Source organism: Pelecanus crispus, chromosome 13 (assembly GCF_030463565.1).
Source record: "Pelecanus crispus isolate bPelCri1 chromosome 13, bPelCri1.pri, whole genome shotgun sequence".
In the NCBI taxonomy this organism is placed as follows: Eukaryota; Metazoa; Chordata; class Aves; order Pelecaniformes; family Pelecanidae; genus Pelecanus; species Pelecanus crispus.
This window is the reverse complement of record NC_134655.1, coordinates 2,284,268-2,305,122: the sequence shown is the minus strand read 5'-3', so window position 1 is coordinate 2,305,122 and position 20,855 is coordinate 2,284,268. Positions and strand designations below refer to the sequence as shown.

The 20,855-nt window shown below is 44.9% G+C and overlaps 1 protein-coding gene across 1 annotated transcript in view; it reads right to left on the bottom strand.

Annotated features, from left to right (window-relative positions):
- Window positions 1-18,715, bottom strand: part of LOC104027334 (vascular endothelial growth factor receptor kdr-like) — a 127,423-nt gene extending 108,708 nt beyond the window's left edge. Inside the window, exons 1-2 of the mRNA XM_075720773.1 lie at window positions 18,641-18,715; window positions 18,336-18,396 (exon numbers count right to left, since the gene is read on the bottom strand). Coding sequence (XP_075576888.1) covers window positions 18,336-18,396; window positions 18,641-18,715 — 136 coding nt within the window. The remainder of the gene's footprint in view (window positions 1-18,335; window positions 18,397-18,640) is intronic.
- Between the last annotated feature and the right edge of the window lie 2,140 nt (window positions 18,716-20,855).

The window sequence follows — 20,855 nt, the reverse complement described above, 5'->3', positions numbered from 1 at the left end:
GACATCAACAACAGCACAGTAAAAACAACGGCTAAGTAGAGCAAGTGTTTTAAGATAAGATAAGACATTGGCCCTGCTCTTGGGATTTGTTCCTACAAGGTTTTTCCTTACCCACAGATGCATCAGCATTTCCTGACGAAGTGGCACAGGGTCACTCTGGTTTCCTTCTGTAATCAGCAGAAACCCTTCAGCAAGGCCACCTTATTGCTTTGTGTGCTGATGCCTAAAACTCCCTATGTCAATTAACAGGAACTTTTCTCTGTTTTTCTGTAATCAAAACATAACCTTTGGAGTTCGACTTCACCTGCTCAAAGGCAACTCCCTGATCGTACAATGCCATGTGATTTCTTGGCTGTCCATGATATGGATCGCTGTATCAGTTGCAGATTTATGGAAAGAGGTCACAGAAAGCAACTCTAGGTTAAAATTGTTTGGTCTTTGCTGGCAGCAGCTCATTAATCAGAGCCATTGTTTTCCCTCTGAAACTGTAGAGTCCTAAAGAATGACAGAGATATCACCACCCTGTGCTTATGTTGAGTTATGTAGCGAGGGGACATGTCCTTTCTTTGTAACTGGATGACAAGTCGAGAACTTACATCTACAGCCATAAAATAAACATGAAATCTGGGAAAGGAGGTGGCAACATCTGCAATCATCTGCCATGCACTCAAGCGCTGTTTAAAGTATTTAGGAAATGCAGTAATCTCATGTCGATGGAAAAAAGGCTGGGAATGTTGTTATTTGTTGATCCAAATTATGGCAATTCCTCTGGGAAAGAGAAGACCTGGCACATCTCCATGATAGCAAATATGCAGACCCAGTGGGAATGAGACACACAAAAAAAGAGACCACACTGTGTGCTAAAGACTTGAGGGGGAAAAAAAAATCAAAAAATGTGAGGTATGAAACTGTCTTTGCCTCTCCCCCGGTGTGGTCTCCTGAGAAAAGCTTTTAGGGTTAGAGATGCAAGTGTTTCCAATGATTTCCAGACAGGATTACTTCATAGGCGCTCCAGACATAGCTTTCATTCTTCCTTGACTTGACCATCCTGAGGAGAGGGCACATTCTTCAGACAAGGCTGCGAGTGAGAGGAGGAACAAGGGCACGCGTTGGTCGCTAGGATGAACCGCCATGGGGACCAGCCCCTGCAAGAGCCTGAGGTGCCTCTCCACTGCTGGCTTGGCCCCAAGGTTCACCCTCCACTCTCACTGCAGTCCACCACAGCACATGTTCTGCCTGCCCTTCATCTCCTCCCAGAGGGCTCCACAAATGAGGACTTACTGCTCCTCAGTCTTCAGATATAATAGAGCATTTATCTGGAAGTGAATCTAGCCAAGATCTCTCTCCTTTCTCCAGAGCACTGGGTAGGAAAATGGGAAGGTAGAAGGCCACCTAGATCTGTTTCCACTGGGTCCTTTCCAGGCTTCCCTGTGTCCCTGTGTCAACTCAGGATTGTCACCACAGGTGAACTCCTGGGAGCATATTTGTGTGTTGATGGATAGATAGCTGGATATTTTTCTTGCATGTCGGCCCGACAGTTCTTCATAGCTACAGACAGTAAACCATGGATCAAGTTACGGTTCCGGCTTGTCAAAACCCTGCATTCAGATCCCTTTAATCTAATCAGAATTGCTCTATACAGGGTAATTTGTATGCGGTGAGTAGTTACTTAGAAAGTTTTGGATGCTAAGGAAGGAATGTTTTAAAACTCTTTTAACTAAATTACTTTATTATTTTGAGTAGCTATCAGCAGATTAGCTCATTTATCAAAGGTGACATGTAAGGCTGAAAAGTCAACAGCAGTAATTCACAGACTTCACGTGTGTCACAGCGCAGCACTAAACACTGTGTTCGCTCACACATCAATGGGATTGAATTTGGCACCTCTCTATATTTCTTTCAAACTTATTTGTTTTGTACAGCTGCAAATAATGAAAGCAATTGTTGTGCTGTCTCTATTCCAAGAACTATTCCCCAACCTGCTCATATGCACAGAAAGAATCAGTCACTATTGAAATCTGTCTTGATATGAGCCAGGACCTCTCATGAAAAAACAAGTAGTAGTGACATCTCTCTTGTTCCTACCCAGTTTTAACATTTCTACTGGACTTTTAACCTGGAATAAAGGGGCTGCCTATGCTCAGGATAAGAGTAAAGCTCTCAGGATGGATATTTTTTTAGAGCGCATGGACTATTTTTAAGTTAGAGCAGTAGTAGAAAAGTTTTCAATAGGTCTTCTCTTCTGTACAGTTATATTCCTTTATCATCTTTTTCAGTTGAAGTGACAATAGCCATAAGAGTAAAAAAAACCCAACCATTTTCTTTTCTGTGTGGATATGATATGGTAAATTTTTTTTTTTTTTACTTGTTAATCACAACATTATTGCACACTTCTTGGCGGACTGGAAATATATATAGTGATTCCTATAGTACGGTGGCACTTGCTGTAGAGGGAGCGTGGGGCACCAAGGCAACATTAAAGCTGCATGCAGGTCAGTCTGTTCACGAGGCAGGGGACGGGGAGAACGCAGTGGGGTTTATTTTACTGAAGGCAAAAAGTTGCCTTTAGTTCAGTGTTGAGGAGGCAATGCAATAACCCATACGTGCCTCAGCTCATAATTTATCCGCCTGCCAGTAGAGGTCAGACTTTAAGCTGGCAACATAAAATATTAAGGAGGGATTTATTTCCTTTAGGTTTCCATAAAAGTTGCTGTCAGGAGGGACCATCAGTGGTGAAATGAATTTTTTGCCAGAATTCAATAAAATAGAGCTGGTTTCACACGTGTTGAAGATCTGTTCTGGTATCGGGTTGTACAGGCACCCAGAGCACGCTGCTGGAGCCATTGATCTAATCTAGTCCCCATCATCTTTAGAGTATAGTCATGAAACCACTTTCAATAATAATTTAGAGCCATCAGACTTGTTTCTGAAGGAGAACGTTGGTACCATGGGGGCTTGGAAAATGACACTCACGTAAATTAAAAGCAAACAGATGAAAATGAAAGTTCCTCAAGTTAAAGAGGTTGGTAACTGAAGTTTAACTTGGCCCTACCACACAAATTAAAGCACTGGCCAGTATTAACCCAAAATACAATCCCACTTGCCATATATACATATATTTACATAACTGTTGAGTGGTGATGACTTTGAAATTCAGCTAGCCTGGCTATTTAAGTTCTTAGCCAGAACATGCATTAACAGAGAAATTTTGCCTGTAACAAGGTAATATTAACAAGTGACACAGTATTTCAAACTACTGAGTCAATTAAATTATTGTACTGTATGTCAGCTTACTCCTTTGACAATAAAATATGATGACAATTCATCCTAAGGAAAAGACGTTGGAAAAGTATAAGATGGATACCCTAGAGAGACATTAAAATGACCAGAGAAGACGAGAGAGAAGTTACAAAATCCTTGAAACTCTGGTTTAGCAAAAAGTGTGTTTCTTTGAAAGCACTGTACGGTCTCTGCCGGCATTCAGCCTCTGCCTGTAGGTATCAGATGAGAGGAGGATGCTCACTCGCGTCCCTCCTCTACCATCTGCAGACTAAACTGGCGACTCCCAAGTCTGTCTGCTTGTTTCATGAGCCATGTGCGCGTGAGACTGTTGGCAAAACCCTCCAACTAGCTATACCTTATCCTTAAGCACTGTACGGTACAGAATGACGTTTATAAGATCTGAAAAAAAGATGTTTTAAGCCCAACTGATGAGAATTATCAGGATATGCCATGTGGATCCGCCCTGGGTCCTGTCTTTCCTTCCGGAAATCTTTGTACACGGAAATGATTTGTTTGCAGTGATTTGAGTCGGTAGAGCCGGATGAGGCTTAAGAGGGAGACTAACACAGCCCTTCATTTGTTTTGGTTTGGTGAAAACTGTTTAGAAGTGATGGTCACATTCCTAAACACACTAGCATGGGCCTTCAATGCATACAGAGTTCCGTAAGGAAACCTGCTGAGTGGCTCCCAAGCCAGAGAATAAGGAAACTTGTCCCTCCATCTAAGCTGGTGCCTCAACTCCACTGAAGACAAAAATATTTCGGTGCCACAGCGATGTTTGTTTTTAAGAAAGCATGAGTTTACTTGCATGTTGCAAGTTATTATTTTAGAGTACCATTTTGTCTGTGTTCTTTGATGTTCAGTCAAGGATCAGTAGCCCAAATCTAAGGCAGGGAACAGTTGAGATACTAAATACGTGCAATTAGATCTCAGCTTGCCTCAGGTGTCAAGGATGCTTATATAGACAATTTTGCCACAATATTGTATGAGTGTTCTGCCAGTTTTCCATACCTCAAGCAAAATATCAGTATGGTTTAAACCCACATCCCTTTTGCTGCTAATCTGGTTATTTGTCACATTGGTTAACCTGAAGACCAAGAGCCCTTTCGATAGATTTGATACTCTTTCTTGCGCAGCACACTGTAACAGGGCCTTTAGATGCTACAATAATAAAATTTTTGTAAATCTGAGTGCTTAACAGGAGAGGTTGGAGTCACGGGAGATCCAATACCAAGGGCAGCTATTTATCTGCTTTTTTTGCTGCAACTGGTAAGAGTCTAGGGAGAGAAAAGATCTTCCCAAGGTTGAGTTATATCAGCCTGTGTAATTCATCTCCCAAAGGAAGCAATGATGCCAGCCCTATCTTTAGGAATATTTAAAATTAGACAAGATAAAGCACTATGAGATGTCCTTCAGAAAACATTAGATGGCGACCTACATGAGGTAATGTCTAAGAGCTTCAGCTGCCACATTTAGGCAGTATTAGGGCAATGATGTTCTGCTGAGATGGCCTACCAGGGCCTGACCTGAGGTACAGGTCTCCTCCCTTTCCAAACGTCTTTGGTGCTACCTCAGCACTGCCCAGATTCAAAGGCAGAGTGGGCTTTCTCAGCTTTGGACTTGAAAGTGTCCATAAACCAGACCTCAAAAGAAGACTGTGGCTGTTTTCTAAGAAATGCAAGAGCTGACAGAGGAATTTGGATGAGGTCCTGCTGAACGATAAGAGGGTGGCTTGCAAAACAACCTCTGACCATGCTCGGTAGCTAAATCCTAGTATTGCCATCAAGCAAGACGACTGCCCACTGACCGCCAAATGCTTACGGATTAGCTGCTCAGAGAGACCGCCTCTTTTCTCAGGCCATGTGTCCCAAGGTTTCCTACTTGGAGCCTTGCCGGTGTGAATCCGGCAGTCAGCCCTGCTGCCCGGGGATGCCGGTGGGTCGTATAGGCAGCATCACACAATCTCTGGTGGAAACTGGGCAATAAGTATTCTCAGGTCTTTTGCACAGTGGTGAATTCCTCCTCCCCATCTCACTCCTCATCCCCAGCCCCCTTTTCTAGGAAAAATATCAGCTTGCATGGAAACACTTCTTTGTAAAGAACATCTGTGTCCTCCTGTGTGATGAATCACTGACCTGCAGAAGGAGCAGGCCAAGGGAAGGCCACGAGAGGGATGGAGTTGAAATCAGAACAGGGAAGGTGGATGGTCAGAGTGAAGCAGAACAAAAGCCCACCCCAGTTATTAGCGTTGTTTTATCATTTTTCCTTGAGCTATAAATCCAGAAGCAAATGAGCCAGAGACTCCCGAGACCAACTCAATTGACGCGCCACACTAAACAGAGATGGATTTGACCAAATTGCAGGGATCATATGTGTCAGAAACGTGTAAATGCTCAGTGTCAGTAAAATCTGCTTGGTGGGTAATTACTTTGTTTTCTCAGTTTCTTAAGTTCACCCATTAAGAAGAAATGGGCTGAAACCGACTTTGGACTTGACGCTGGAATCTGGTTTCGATCAGCTCTGTGTTCCACTTCCGTCAGCTTTGTCTGTGTGCCTGTCTCGAGAGATTTTCCTTTTTTTTTTTTTTGGTTTGTTTTGAAGGGTGGGATGCTGCTATTTTGGGAGACAAGATAAAAGCTGTTTGCTCGAGATGGGGAGAGAGAACCTAACGATCTCCTTAAAAACGATCTCCTTAAAAACCAGTCGAAGTTTCAGTTACGTTTCCGCAGCCCCAGGCGACGTTATGTTATCTCTTGCCTGCAACCTCCCTGGGTAGTTTGGCCTAACTAGGTCTGGAAGCTGGTTTCCTCACTGGTTTGCATTAAGCTGGAAAGTACCAATCGGACCCAGGGAATTGGCTGCAAATCATTTGTGAAATCCTTCTTAATGACAAACTCCATCAGGCCGTGGAACAGGGCTTCAATCACTTCCTTACAGCCTCCACCGCACTGCTACCCTGACATGACCCCAACTTCTCCCCTGTTTGTTAGGCTTCTCCGCAGCTGTGACATAATGTTTTTGATGGCAGGGTTTGGAGGAATTCTGCTCGTGGCAAAGGAGGAATCTGCTTCGAATTAGCACTGCACATATTTATCAAGCCTACATAGCATGGCTGCCTGTTGACAAAAGTCCCTTCTTTATCCCCCACATGTTTCCAGGTTCGCTCACTTGACCTGCAAAGGTTCGGAGGGAAAGCGGTTGCTGGTGCCTGGGCACAGCCTCCCGCAAGCCCAGAGGAGGGCCGGCAAGTGGGTGATAACTCCAGGTGTGACGCCCAGAGCTAAACTTGCTTCTCTAGTGCCAGATCCTGACTTTTGGGTTTACTTTGAGGGGCTTTGCGGGGGGGTCAGACACTTCAAGGACTCCTTCGCCTTGCTGCCCGTATCCTCCGCGCTGCTGCAGCCCCTTAGCTAGAGCAATTCCGTCTCGAACAGCTTGGCTAGGTTGCAGCAGATCGGTTCATCATCTGGAAAAACTATGGCACGGGGGAGATGATTGCACGGTGACCTTGGAAACAGCACATTTGCTTTGTGGGATCCTTTTTTAGCTTTTAAAGGTGCTTTACCGCCGTCACTTCTAAGAAAAGAAAACACTGCCAGGTACCCAGGAGCAGACCCGGTTTGCATTAAAGCCACCTACGCCGCTTAGCAAAAGCTGGGCAGGAAATTCTTCTCTCTTCATGTCTAAATATTTAAGATCTATTATTTATTTTAATTCCTGTTGTGCATAGGGATAAAACACAAATCCTTCAAAGGCTTTTCTTATTATGAAAAGCAGCAACAGAAAAAGACTCATCTAAAAATAGGCAGATATTTAGGGCAGCCCCCGGTAGTGGGAGACACAGATTCAGAGGCTGGATTCCACCAAGGAACGTGGTGTCTCCAGCATCCTACGCATGCATCTCAATGACAAGGTCATGGCATCGTTGGGCTGTGACCAGAAACACCATCCTGGCTGGCAAACCTTTCCTGGAAAATTGCATCTAACCCAGCCACTTTCTACACACAATTTTGCTACAGTGTAATTTTCTAATGAAAAGCTGTTTTGTTATAAAACCCCTAACTGGTTCTATATTTACTGTTGATTTCAAACAGAGCAGAAGCAAACACATGACTGTTTTCTTTTCCTAAAAATCTCACCTCTTCGGCCCAGCGGTTTATTGCAGTTCCTATGGACAGACAAAATGTGCAGTTGCCCTTTGAACAATAAAATTAGTTCTTGTGCTGGATAGTTAACAAAATCAACAAACGTAACTCTAGAAGTAATGAAATGAGGAAAGCAGCTCCTGCTTGTGGAGCTCTCTCCTGACTACCTCTTGCAGAGTGTCAGAAGCCCTGGTAAGAAATACAGAACTATATGAAAATGACTAAGAGCAAAGAGAATCATGAAAGTTAAGTGAGCGCTGAATGAAAGCAAAGTGAAAACTTTATGTCACCAAGAAAGAAGAATGTCGCCGTTTGGATTCAGGAGGAGAAAAGTGCCAAGGCGGGAGATGAAAGAATAATGCAAATGCACGCAGGCAATTAATAAGGTTCCTTCCCATCCTGTATCCACACATACAGCCTTGATTTGCTGCACTAAGATTTCAGAGAACTAATCCCGATAATGAAATCCAGATCTGAGACACCGCAGAATAAGCAAACAGCTTGTCAAGGTAGAGCAAGCGTTTGCTGGGGTCCGTACTTGCTTCTTTCAGAAGTCTGTTCCCTCTTGTCTTGATTAGTCAGTAAGATTTTTAGTACAGCGTACAAATTGTGGTCTGGCAGATGTGAACTATGTTACTGAGGGGTTTCTCCATGTGCTGAAGAAAATCAACAGGTTCCTAGCGTGTCTTGCTGAATATGGTGGTATTTGTGCATGGGACAGGGGCAAGCAACGCCCGCTGCACAGAAACAGATACATTGAAAAAGCGAGTACTGCAGAGTCAAGTAAAGGGTTGTTTCTTTTTTTTTTTTTCTGGATGTGCCATAAAGCTACACAGATGCCTGCATCTGCATGACCAAGCCAAGATGAGACCAGGCACTAGTCTAGCCAACAACATGCAATGCTTTGACTCAAAGAAACACGCTTGTTTTCCAGCTGGAAAGGGAGGCTGACCATTTTGTTGCACTCTTAAGCTATTGAAATGTTTATATCAATTTAAAACAGACTCTTGGGGAGAGTACAAAAACAAAGATGAATTTGCAGGCTGAGACCTCAGATGCCAAATTGTAAACCCTTGGCTAAAAGGTCTTAGGGTAGAAACAACTGCACAGCATTAACTGCATAGCAGTGGTTCATACAGGAGCCATAAGAATAAAGATAGTATTTAGGAAAATTGTAAGGCATTTCATTTGGGCTTTAGTGCAAGGTCACAGGATGTAAGCAGCTTTGGGGGGAAAAAAAAAAAAACAACATTGTTTGAAAGTAGAGAGAGCTGTATGTCAAGCACCAATGCCGCAAACCTTATTCACAAGAGCTGTTGTGTTAGTAGGAACATCTGTCCAGTGGGAATACTCCTCTGAGCCCAGGCTGGCTTCACCTTGCAGTCCAAGATAAAGAGATCATGACACGGGGCACTGGCACCATAATTAAGGGGCAGTTTCCACTGCGAGGAAACAGAAACTCTCATGTGCTCACACCACCACTGGGAAGAAAGACAGCAGATCAATTTTGGTATTCTTCATTTACTGGAGCTATTTTAAAATTACAAGTCCCTAAACCAAGTATCAGATCTGTTTAGCTTTTTTAAAATCCTTCTAAAAGGGTTCTGTTTGTGTATTTTTCAGAGAGTTTTGTTTGTTTGGCTTTTGGCCACGAAAATATAGTTCGTCTTAAGAGATTTAGTGTGATTGTACCAGGATATCAAAAAAGCATAATTCAGTAGTCTGTTACGGGGCTCAGAAAACACAATCCAGTTCATGCAAGTGTAACGGTACTCTCCTGGTGTATGAGGGCCATACAGCCCCGTACCCGTGCAGCAGAAGTTCTAACGTTTGAGCGCAATCCCAGGGCCCGATTCGGATCAGTTTTACTCCTGCGCACCAACTGATTTGCTCCCAGTCCCCTCAAATACACGCGAGCAGCGATGTGGACGGCGCAGCCTGGCATGCTTGCCAGTTAACAATGCTAAGCATGACTTGTTTACTGTTTGAAAATGCATATGTATGAGTAATTCTCTGTATGATTCATTCAGCCGTCTTTGTTGTTCCTTAGACCAGCCGTACAGTTATTTTAGAAGATGTGTTACTTTATTGGTGCAATGAACAAGGGAACTTTCTCTTTCCCCCGGTTTTCAGAAAAATGTCAGCTGTTAGGAAGGGGCCAACGAGAAAGAAGGAAAATTTGTCATTTTTACTTTGAAGTCTCCAGTTCTGAACTTGGTTAGAATCTTCCATGTGTCCTGTATGGACTTAGACCCTCTTGACACAATCTCTTAAGGCAATGTGTTGCAGCAGGGACTGAATGCAGCTGTGACTTCAATCCTTCTAGCCCTTCCTGGGCGTCTTATTCACTAGTGGAACAAGATCCTTTGCAGCAGATCCAAACTGACTCTTGCACTGGAAGCAGCAGTTCAACCTCTTAGACGTTCCCACTTTGCCTGAAGTTTACAAGCTGAATTTTACAATTTATCATGTGCCTCCCTATATGGACATAAGATCTCATTGTAGTTTAAAGGGAAAATAAATCTGCAGGTGTGTTGTTGCACGGTAGAATGATTATAGAGTTGTAATTCAGGTATCAAGCAATAAAATTGAAAGCAATAAGAAGGCTCATGTAGAAACTGTCCATTTGCAAACTTCTGCAATATGCTAATTTATCTGTTCCACTGATGATTCCTTAAATGAACATTTATTATTGAAGACCTGAATCCTGAGGATCTGGAGAATAGGATCATGCAAATCTTCTTTCCCCTTCTCATTAAGCCCTGCTTTAACTGTGAGGTTCAGGATCTGCAGTCTTTGCTGACCCTCCAGGACAGCCACAGGAAGAGGGAGGAAAGGAAACCGTTTTGTATTCAGATCCAAATATAAAATGAGCTTGATGTTCTTTTCTCCCTCATCAAGCGATTCACATTCCTCCCCCCTTCTGACTTCCCCGACACTGCAAAATCGGGGCACTTTGGTGAGTCCTTAATGCAAAGTCCAACAGAAAAAGTAATCCAAGTACAAAGTTGAATGTTTTTCTATTTAAAATGCAAACAGGATAAAAGCTGCAGCTTTAGCTTGTCTGTTTTCTTAAGAGAGAAGACTGCTCACCCCAATCCTGTGCAGGATTCAGCAAAAGAGAGAAAGGTGCTTTCAGTTACAGAAGACCTGGACTGTCTGATTCTTGTTCCAAAACATGGTGAGGCTCCTCCTGAAGCTCACAGCTATGGTATCCCGCCCTCACCACCCTCTCTGCTCCCATACCAGGCCAGGACGGGCACTCAGTGTCCCACTGCGCAGTGAGAGGCTGTCTGGCTTTGAGAGAAGGCAGGAAACATCAGGAGTCACCCCAAGATAAACCTGTTTCCCCACAAGTTCCATCTGTCTCCCGCAGATCTAGGAAGAACACGTAAGGTGCTGACAAGCCCCCAGATTTTGGCTCCCTCTTAAGAGTTAAATCTATTTTTCTGCGATGTGAGCTATTCTTCCCGAAGCAGCGATCAGCTGGTAGCACCTCTAAACCAGGGGAAGCTTATGAGGGCGAAGCTTTGAGCCGGTCTTTTTTGGGTGGGGGTGAATTTGCACCCCTCGCCCCCAGTCGCAGGGGTTCATTGTGCACATGTATCCAGCCTGTCTTACTTCTCATAATGTGCTTTCATCTGTCCCCGTTTTAAAGAAACCAGTGACCACCCCACCCTGTCATACAACAACTGTATGGCTATTTACCACTTTGAAAGGAAATCCCATGTCACAACCCCTAGGAGCACAAGGAATAATGTCCGGAATTCCTTTATCTGTGACTAGCCCTGGCACACAGTCTCTTTCCCGTCTCTTAAGTATACACAAATATATTCTTTTCTTTTGTCAAGGCAGTGGGCCCAGATTTTAATGATGGTTTATTAAAAAAAAAAAGGCTTTGGCAAGGCTCAAGAACAAACGTTCTCTGACTTTAGGCCCTTTTGTTCTTCAAGGTGAAAAGTGACTATAAAGAATAAGGAAAAATGAATCACTGGTCTTTGCCCTCCATAGTAAATTTGACCTCCACTGTTTTAACAGTACCTAAAATTGGTGTCCTGGGCTAATCAGGGAAGTAATGTGATAAGTCTTTCTCCCTGGCAGCTCTGCATGATGATTTTGTTTAAAGTGATCAAAATGACTCTTTGGGCGTTGCGATTTTTTTAACCCTCAGCTCCAAGGCTTCTGTTGGTGTTTCCATGCCAAATTTTGCCCAACTAAAGGTCATACTCATCAGTTTGTAGAGTGATGGAGTAAAAGGCACGAATGGACACTGCCAGTTCTGAGGGCCGCGCTCCCCTTGGATGAGAGGCTGGAAAGGAGCGAGACGCGGCATAGACATGTACTGAAGTGTCCCCGTGCACATGGGTCCAGGGCTCTGGCCGTGTCCTGCACCCGCCAGGCCTTGCGGCACTGTCATGGGTGCTGCTCACGCTGTAAGAAGACCAGAGGCTCACGTCTCTATCTGAGCCATCCTCCCAGGGCTGGCAGATACAGGGCGTCTCTGCGATGCTTGTGCCCTGCCATGGCGTGAGCTAGAAGCCTACGGGGTTACCCGCCGACATCCCGAGCGGCGCTGGGTGCCTCTGCGTAGGCAGCTGAATTGGGCGCTGCCGTTTGCCTCCTTCCAGGCCAGCAGAACGAGGCAGGTTCAACCTGGACCATCAGCTCCAGGAGAGAGGGGAGGGAAATCTATAGTAGGAAATGGCTGGGAGCAAGGAAGTTGCAGCAGAAATATTGGCACCAGCAGTCTGAGGGAGGTGGGGGAGGCAGGCAGGAGAAGGAATCTTTCCAGGAAAAGAACATTTGTATCAGATACTTCCAAAAATAAAATATCATCATGTTCTAAATATTGGCAGTACTGCTGGCTTGGCCCGCCACTCTTGCAAATCATTTTCAAAGAAGTGTTTATGATCCTTCGCTTTTGAGTCCTCACATGCAAAGAGAAAGACACATGCCCAGGGGGGACCGCAGAGCAGCCCCAAGTGATTCATGGCACCCTCTTCTCACTGGGTGGTGATATTAGAAAGCTTACAGCCTTGCTGCAGTACAAATAACTCACCAGCTGGAGTTTACTGCCTCCTTTATTTATATTCCTACAGCACACAGGCAATGCCAGATGTGCTGTCCCTGATTCATGTATATTGTGTTTGATGTCTCTCCTCAGAATCAACCCCGGGCTAAATCCAGAAACTAAACTGTTTTTAGCAGAGATAAATATTTAGGCAAGTCTGTGATTGGCAAGAACCTGTCCCTCCCTTTGCATCCCCTTTAAAACTGAAATAAAGGTAGCAGCTCAGAGCACGAGCACATCAAAGATCTTGTCTACGCAGGAGGCAAGCGGCGTGCTCTCACTGCCGACTGAGCAGCGGCCATTTAAAAAGTCTCCAAAGGAAGGGAGAACTTGGCAAGAGAAGGCCTTCCAGGGGCTGGAACCGGAGCATTTACACAGCGCTGTGTCTATGTGCTGGACCACGGCATCGAATTAGCACCTGCTCTTATCTGCCTGCTCTCAGGCTCTCTCCTGTCCCTAGGGCATGACACGCAGTTGTTGATAGTAGATGCTATCATGGACTCTGACAACAGGGGGGGAATAAATTACACTGCTTGCCCTGCCTTTTGTCAGGTGTGGATGTGTGCGTAATAAGCTGACTTTGGATGCCTGTTAGGTGTAAGTCTTGATTTTCCTTTGCCCGCTGTGTTCTGGTCCACAAAGTGTGTATATAACACAAAGGTTTCGGTTGTAGGACAGTGCATGGAGAAGCTGTATACATGGGGTTTTCCTTGCTTGATGACAAGCTCACTTATTTCTTCACTTACTGGGTGACCTACACTATGTGAATAAATCCAGCACGCCTCTCTGAGCCTTGTTGCAAGGTGGCCCGAGAATGGCCTCTCTTTCCTATGTTGGGATTTTCCACAATTCCCACAGCTCTGGCTTGCCTGTCCTGCCCGCATCACAGGGACTGCCTTGACGAGAAGCCTTTCCAGAGCAGGAAGGGTGGTTGGGCTGTGCAAGGCTCTGAAGGGGAAATTCAGGGTGGCTCTTCTCTTGTTCACGGCAGCGATTTCGCTGTGGCACAGCTCATGTGCCAGTTGACCTCTAGTACTATCCTGCTTACAACAGGAGTACGTGATACTCTGAACTCTTATGGGAATCGACTAGCTGTGTGAATTCAATTCATGCAAGTCAAAGCAAACTGGTCCCTTCCATTTCCTTGCACTGTCACTTTGCAGTCGGTAACAGCGATTTAAGGCCTGTTAAATCACCTTACTCATGACTGGGCTTTTATTTCACAGCTTTATTTGCTTGGCCTTAGTTTTCCAGACTGTCCGATGCAAGGAGATGAGCCCCTATATGGCAAATCATCTAGGCTAATGGTGACTGTAACGGATGACAAATATTCCTACCCCCATGTCAAAAAGACTCATGGCTTCACCAGCATTGTCCCAGAAGGGCAAACCCGCTCCTATACAGACACGTTCTCATTACAAAGTTGCTGCATCGCTCCGTTTCAGAGAGATGAGACTGTTACGCAGCAAAACTAGAAGGCAGTTCTTAGTTTCACCAACCCAGTGTTTCTGACTGCATGCATGTCTTTCCGAGAAATGCTGATTTTGGATGCAGGTACTACTACAGGGGAGTACGCGACCTGACAGTGTTGATATCACTTACAAAGGCAGGCAAGCATTGGAAACTTAGCACAAAGTACCCAAAGTCCTGGGTAGGTGGGTTCAGGAATACCTCCCTATTTTGTATCCTGCCTGATATCTGCTTTTGAACGAGGTCGGAAGAGATTGTTATTCCCATCAGAGTGCTGCTGTGTTGAAATGTGGAATTTTTCAGGAATTTTTCATTAACGTTGGCTCTGGCAAATAAAATATTTGCCATGCCAAAGACAACATGCTTGGGAATATATTTCTCTTGAGCACAAAGATACCTTACCCTTAGCACTGCAGTTCACACAGCAAACGGATTGCCCCAGCTGACAAATAGAGTAATAGCCATGAAAACTGATAATGCCCAGGTATTTTGTTTTACCTGTGTATTTTCATCTTAATTAAAATGCCAGGGTAGCATATTCCAGTGAAAACTCATTTATATTGCTCCCTTTTCAGTGAGAGAAACCGCTCGGTAAAAGATTAAGCAATTGTAATTCTAGCTTAGCCTGGATGTAAAGATCAAGTTTCTAACTCGTCAATAATTTGATCTTTTTTAGATGGCTTAACTACATGTGAAAAGAGACAGATTATTAGTCACGTATATCCAAAGCAGTGGCTGAACGAGTGCTAAGTGTTGAGGAGCCCTTCCGTGCTGGCTTCACAAGCGTGCTTTGCTACAGGGTAAGTGAGGAATTCATGATGACCGTCATCGATAAACCCATCCGGTCCCTGGTCTTTTGGCACTGAGGCGTATCTGTGACAGTCATTCTGTGAGGCAGACTTCTCCCTCACCAGCTCGGCATGGCCAGCACGCCTTGATACCCCCCTCACCCTCCAGAAACCACCACGCAGAGCTCCAGTGAGACCTTTTGGTTCCTGGGGCATCTTTCTGCGCTATAGGCTTCTGCTCCGCTGCCTCCTGCTCACTTCATTCCCAGAGCCTTGCAGCCCCCTTCTTCCTTTGGCAGCCCCTTCGCAACCCCGCTCACACTCAGGCTGTGCAATTCCCTCCTAACCCTCATCCTAACCCTAACCCGAACCCTCATCCTAACCCTAACCCGGACCCTAATCCTGACCCTGCACAGCGCCCAGGTCCAACGCTGACCCCCCTGGGCCCCTTTTGTCCTGTTGGCTTCTGTCCTACCAAGATGCCCCAGCAGAGATGTCTTTGTACCTGATGGAGGCAGAAATGTGTACGTAAATACTTAAAGATCTGCCTGGTCGGCTGCTTGGGAGGGAAAACCAAAATGCTTTCCAAAGAGGAACAAAGTGTCTTTTTGTCCTTCTTCCCACCCTTCCTCAAGACAAATATTAACAATCTTAAAAATCTTAAAATCTTAACAAATATTGAAATAAGCATTAGAGGTTTGGTCTCCAGGTATGAGAAATGCGTGAAATGGGTCGTCTTGTTTGTCTGTGTGTGTCCCATTCATCTTTTGGTTTCTGCATGGCTATGCCCACCCTCTGAGGGCCTTTGTGGGCAAAGATCCAGTATACTGTGCCCAAAAATGAGAAAATCTTTTGTGGAAACTGATACTTAAAACTGTAGCTGCAGGTTTGGCTAGGTGCAGATGTCATAGCAAAACATCCATGGCTGAGAGAGGACAGTGCCAAAATGGCAATAATAATAATAATAATAATAATAGTCTGCATTTCTAAGATTAGTTGCGAGGTGGCTTACAGAGGGATTTAACCTTGCAACATGTTTGTGAGGTTGGTAAGTAATTGCTATTATGTGCTGCTGGAAACTGAAGGCGGGTAAGATAAGTGTCTTACATCAGGTCATACAGGAAGCCTGCAGCACTGCAGGAATCAGAGCTCAAGTAAATTAGCTCCCAGTTCTGTGCTGAGCTGCGGGATCATCCGGGGAAAGGCTCTCTTCAGTTTCCACGGGAGCTGGAAAGAGCCAGCACTAGTGAATATCTGGTGGGGACGGCAGTGCCCTCTCCTCTGAGGGTGGCCAGCGGGGCAAGCACGTGGGGCAAGGAGGAAATGGAGTGCAACGGTGTATTTTGAACCCTTGCAGCATGCTGCTGAACTGCAGCTATTTCCTTCTGCCAGAAAGCTTGCAAGTTCCAGAACAAGTGAGCTCCTAGCAAAGGGGATTTCTCCTTTTGCTTCTCAACTTTGATAAATCCCATATTCCCTTGCGCGGTCTGATACCTGTAATCACCTTATTTCTACTCGGGTGAAAGCAGTAGGAAAACAAATGGGCTATAAGGGTGTGAGGGCTGCCTTCCTCCACGGAGGGGAAACTCCTCCTGAACGTCAGCGCAAACACTCAGTCGCACTCCAGGCTCATTAACCAGCTCTCCGAGAAGTACCTCCAACATAGATGCGCACAGGGGAGACGAGAACAAACTCTCAGTCTGGAATCCTTTAACTGTAACAGACACTCAGCAGGGGAATCCATTAGACGGGAGCTGAAAATTAGCTTTGCAAATTTCTCTGTGCCAGAAGACACAGTCAGAATGAAAACCAAGAGGCTTTTTGGAATATAGTTGCAATTGGAGTGACACTGCATCCATTTGCACCTACGCATGCGTGTGTGTGTGTGGCTGTTCATTATTCCCCCGAGGAAACTAGCAACCTACCGCATATATGTGGGCCAGGAGGCTGAGGGAGGTACGGCGTTAAAAGAAATTCAAGAAAAACTGTAGCCTTGCAAGCCCTGTGCATCACTGCCGTGCGCCTGCTGGTACCCAGGACATGTAAGCAGGCTCTGCAAGCCAGCATTAGCAGGGAGTGGTGTGTTAGACACACCTTTTGGATGGGACAGGCAGCATTTCAGAAGCAGGCGTCACACTCTTCAGACTGCGCGAAGCTGTTTACAGAAGGCAGGGTAACAATGACTGATCTAGTCTCTAATCTTTTTCATCTGCTTGGCTCCGTTCCCATGCAAAGTAAGCGAGAGCACGACATGTCAGTGCAAAAGAGCAACAGCCAAACCCAAGTTCTATAGGAGTCTGTCTGGAGGACAGGAGAGAGATTCATTTCTGGCAGCTCAGGCCAAGCCTGTCATGGTATCCCCATCCTAATCCTTACAACCTTAAATGCCTCAGTATCTTTGTAGCTTCAAATGGCTTTTTCTCTGGTGATGGAAGTGAAAGGTGAAGTAAATTTACTGCAGTTCCTGAGCTGCTTTTTCTCTTCAAAACATTTATCGCCCCATCCCTCCGGGGAGGAAGGGAAGCGCCAGTCTCCCTGATTTACAGAAGAAGAGCAGGGGCACAAAAGCAGAAAACGTACCTGTGCTGCAGAGAGGAATGCAATGCCAAAGCGCCCAAAGCGCTAGAGGTCTGAGCGGGTCCCTACAAACTGAAGAGTGCAGTTCGGGCAGCAGCTGAGCTGTGGTCCTGAGCAAAGTGTCCACGCTGATTAGTGCAGTGAACGCAGCTGTAATTGCATCAGCCATTTCCCATCCAGAGATTCTGGGCGTTCCTCTATCATACCCTGCTGCAGCTCCTGTTCTGGAGTTAGTGCTGCCAAAGCCACGGCAGATGTTCCCCAAGTGAGCTCCCCTAAGGTGTTTGTCAAAGGACAGGGGACCAAAGTTGAGCTACTTAAACATCATGGCTTATGTCCAACCCACCTGACATCCTTGTTGGTTTGGAGCACGGCATCTGGTCAGCAGCCATCCCGGCATCCCCCACCCAGTTCAGCCGAAACCCCGCAGACCTGGCCTGGTCTCCTCTGCTCCTGGCCCTCCCACTCACTCCAAAAGTGCTCCTCAGCGCACCACCACCTCTGCCCGAGGCATTTCCACTTCAGGCCTCTGCTGCCGAGAGGCTGCTTGACGTGCAGTGTGTCTAACAAGACAGCAGTTCAAGGCAGAGGAAGACATCAAACCAAATTATGCCTGAATCCATGTTCCTAAGAATGCAAAGGAAATGCAGCCAAAATGAGCTATACAAGCACAGAAAGTTAATGTATGCTCGTTTGTATATCAGACCATTGTCCAGGGGAACTCTCAGTTTCCTCTTCGGATCTATAATGAATAGACCTATAAGAGAATGTTATGGTGGCAGAGATTTCTCTTTTCCTACTATTTAACTTAGAACAATATAGAATCAAAACAAAAAGGCAGCCTTTCAAAGGCTAACAGTACAATGTACACTAAAAAAACATCACTTCGACCGTTAAATGAAAGAGCACAAGAGACCTTTGCCCTACGTATGCTGAGAATTCCTCTCAATTCCTTTATCGTATACACTGCAAGCAGATCAGCGTATGAGATACCCTCCTTACATCCCGCCATGCCCAATGTCACTACTTTGCTTTCACTACCAGCAGATGTCAAGACCAGAACCTAGATAAGCAGAAAGATTTTAAAACAGGAAAGATGACTAAAAGAATTAGGCTGTTCTGGGCTCTCATAACGATGCTCTTTAACCCCTTTCACTGTCTCTTTTTACGTCTGGTTAGCCTAGCTCTAAATTTAAGGCGGCTGCGTATGGTGACACCAGACAAGACCAGGTATATTGGTCCAGCTGGGAATTAAAGAATCAGTAGCCCAAACCAATGAAACAATGGCCCTGCAAAGCATTAGCTACCTGATTCGCCAAGGTGAAGCGTTTATCCTGAACCGTAATGGTGATGGCTTTAATGATGTCAATAGTAACGATCATTGCTTCTCCAAGGATGCGAAAGAAATGCATAGAAAGAGTTTAACCACTGTATCAGAAATGGCCAGAACCTGTAATAACAATCCCAGAGTTGTACAATAAAGCCTTCAGTATTTCCCTCACGCAGATTGTCAAGCACTGGACTCTGGATTAAAGATAACACTTGACCTTTTGTTCAGGAGAAGGCCTAGTTCATCGATAAGGTGATTCCTACCTTATCAGTTACGGAGTGTGGTCGCGCTAGGTGTGACCCAGGAAAGAAGGAGGAGGAGGAAGGGTAGCGACAGCACTGCTGCTGTTTGAATGCACATCCCTCTATCCCCTCTCTGCGCAAGGAGAAAATCTTTAGTGGCTTTTTTTTATGCGGCAAACCAGCCCCTAAAGGACATTCCGCAGTACTGCACAGCCAACGCGAGCTACCTAAGGCACTTGCAGACCCTGGACCAACTAGTTGTGTTTACAAATGGATCTGATTTATGGTGGTACGAGATTCATGCTGTCATCCTTGTGTCTCGTATTTCTGGCCAAACTGATTCTACCCAGTCATTTATCTTACAGTGATTATTCCTGTTTTCCCAAGCAATAGCTGCCTGTTTCTGAAAGACACCTTTATCTTTTTAATGTAAACCATCTTGAAAACAAGGTTTTTATATAAAAATTTCAGTTAAATCAGGAAGATGTTGAGACCAAGATTTTTAGGGCGAGTGGTCAGACTGAGATACGTCCCGGGCATAGGCAGACAGAAAGGCAGAATGTCAGAGTTGCATTGCTCAATGCCAGACACAAATCCCTGTAGCATTTAAAAGTCCACATTAATGTTTTAAAGTACAGTGATGCTGTGGTATTGTACAGTGGAGGAGCAAATGGCCTTGAATGGCAGCTATGCAAACTCTACTCCGTGGAAATCAAAACTAGCTCAGTTTTAGCTTTTCCACTAATCCTACTTTGAGCACAGCATTTTCAGCTTTACTGCCCTGATTTTCTCCAAAGTGCAGGACAGGTTTGGCAAATGAAAACTGAGATTTATACCCAGACAAAACTGTCTCCTTTCCTCTTCTTTTGTCCTTCTGCCAGCAGCTCTCCAGAAAGCTGAAGATACTGTCATGAAGAATGTTAAAACAAATTGTGCACATATTCTTGGCATGGGAAAAGGAGAGCCTTTCTCTAGGGAGCATTAGTCTGCGCTTGTAGACTTGTGTTATGTCGTAGTGCCTGTTTGTGGCTGCCTGCCCCAGATGGTATTGTATACCAGCTCTGACATGCTGGATAGTACATTAGGAAAAGAAGGTTAGTAATGTAATGTTAATAACAGTATAACAACCACAGTTACGCTCAAAATTCAATAGAGATCAACTTCAGTAACCAGAAGAAGGCACACTACTTCATGATGTATTAAATTAAATTAATAATGGTGTGGAGGTCTGCACATTACATTTCAAATGCAAAGTAGACAACAATAAAAAAGGCAAAGTACATGGCTAATTTATACCACATATTTTTATCCTTGGTATAAAGTTCATAGTCCAATTAATATATTGCGAAACCCCAAATTTCTTTTAGGGTTCTTTCTAGCTCCTCTTTTTAGTCTAACAGTGCTCTTTTGATATGAACCAAGGCATATAAATAACCAACTCTACTGGTCTTTCTGGTTGAAAAGTCTGTAGATCAGACAGTATCCCCAGATAATCCCATGTCTCCGTAATAGGAAGAAGAAGAAACCAGCCTTGTATACACCCTCCTTCAAATGTAATGACAGAATTTCCTGATGGGGATTGCAGTGTACAATACTGTCTGGAGCCAGATGGGGCGAAACTTCGACATACCCAGCTCAGCAGCCTGCTGTCTTCCTGAGCTCACCTTGCCCAGACAGTTCCTTCATCCCAGGACTTGTGCCATACCGAGTCTTTGTTTTGACCTGCACTTCGCTTTCGTTAGGGCAGGGTGATATTGCCCAAATTGACCCAGAAAATGAAGCCACCTGTGTTTATTTGACTTGGGGGGAAAGCCATGAGAAAACAGTCCAAATGCGAGCACAGCCTAGAAACCCCGGAGCAATTCCAAACCTATAAATACATCACACACAAGACTTGGTTTATCTCACTTGAATCATCCTTTAATTGTAACAGTACAAACCCCTTTTAAC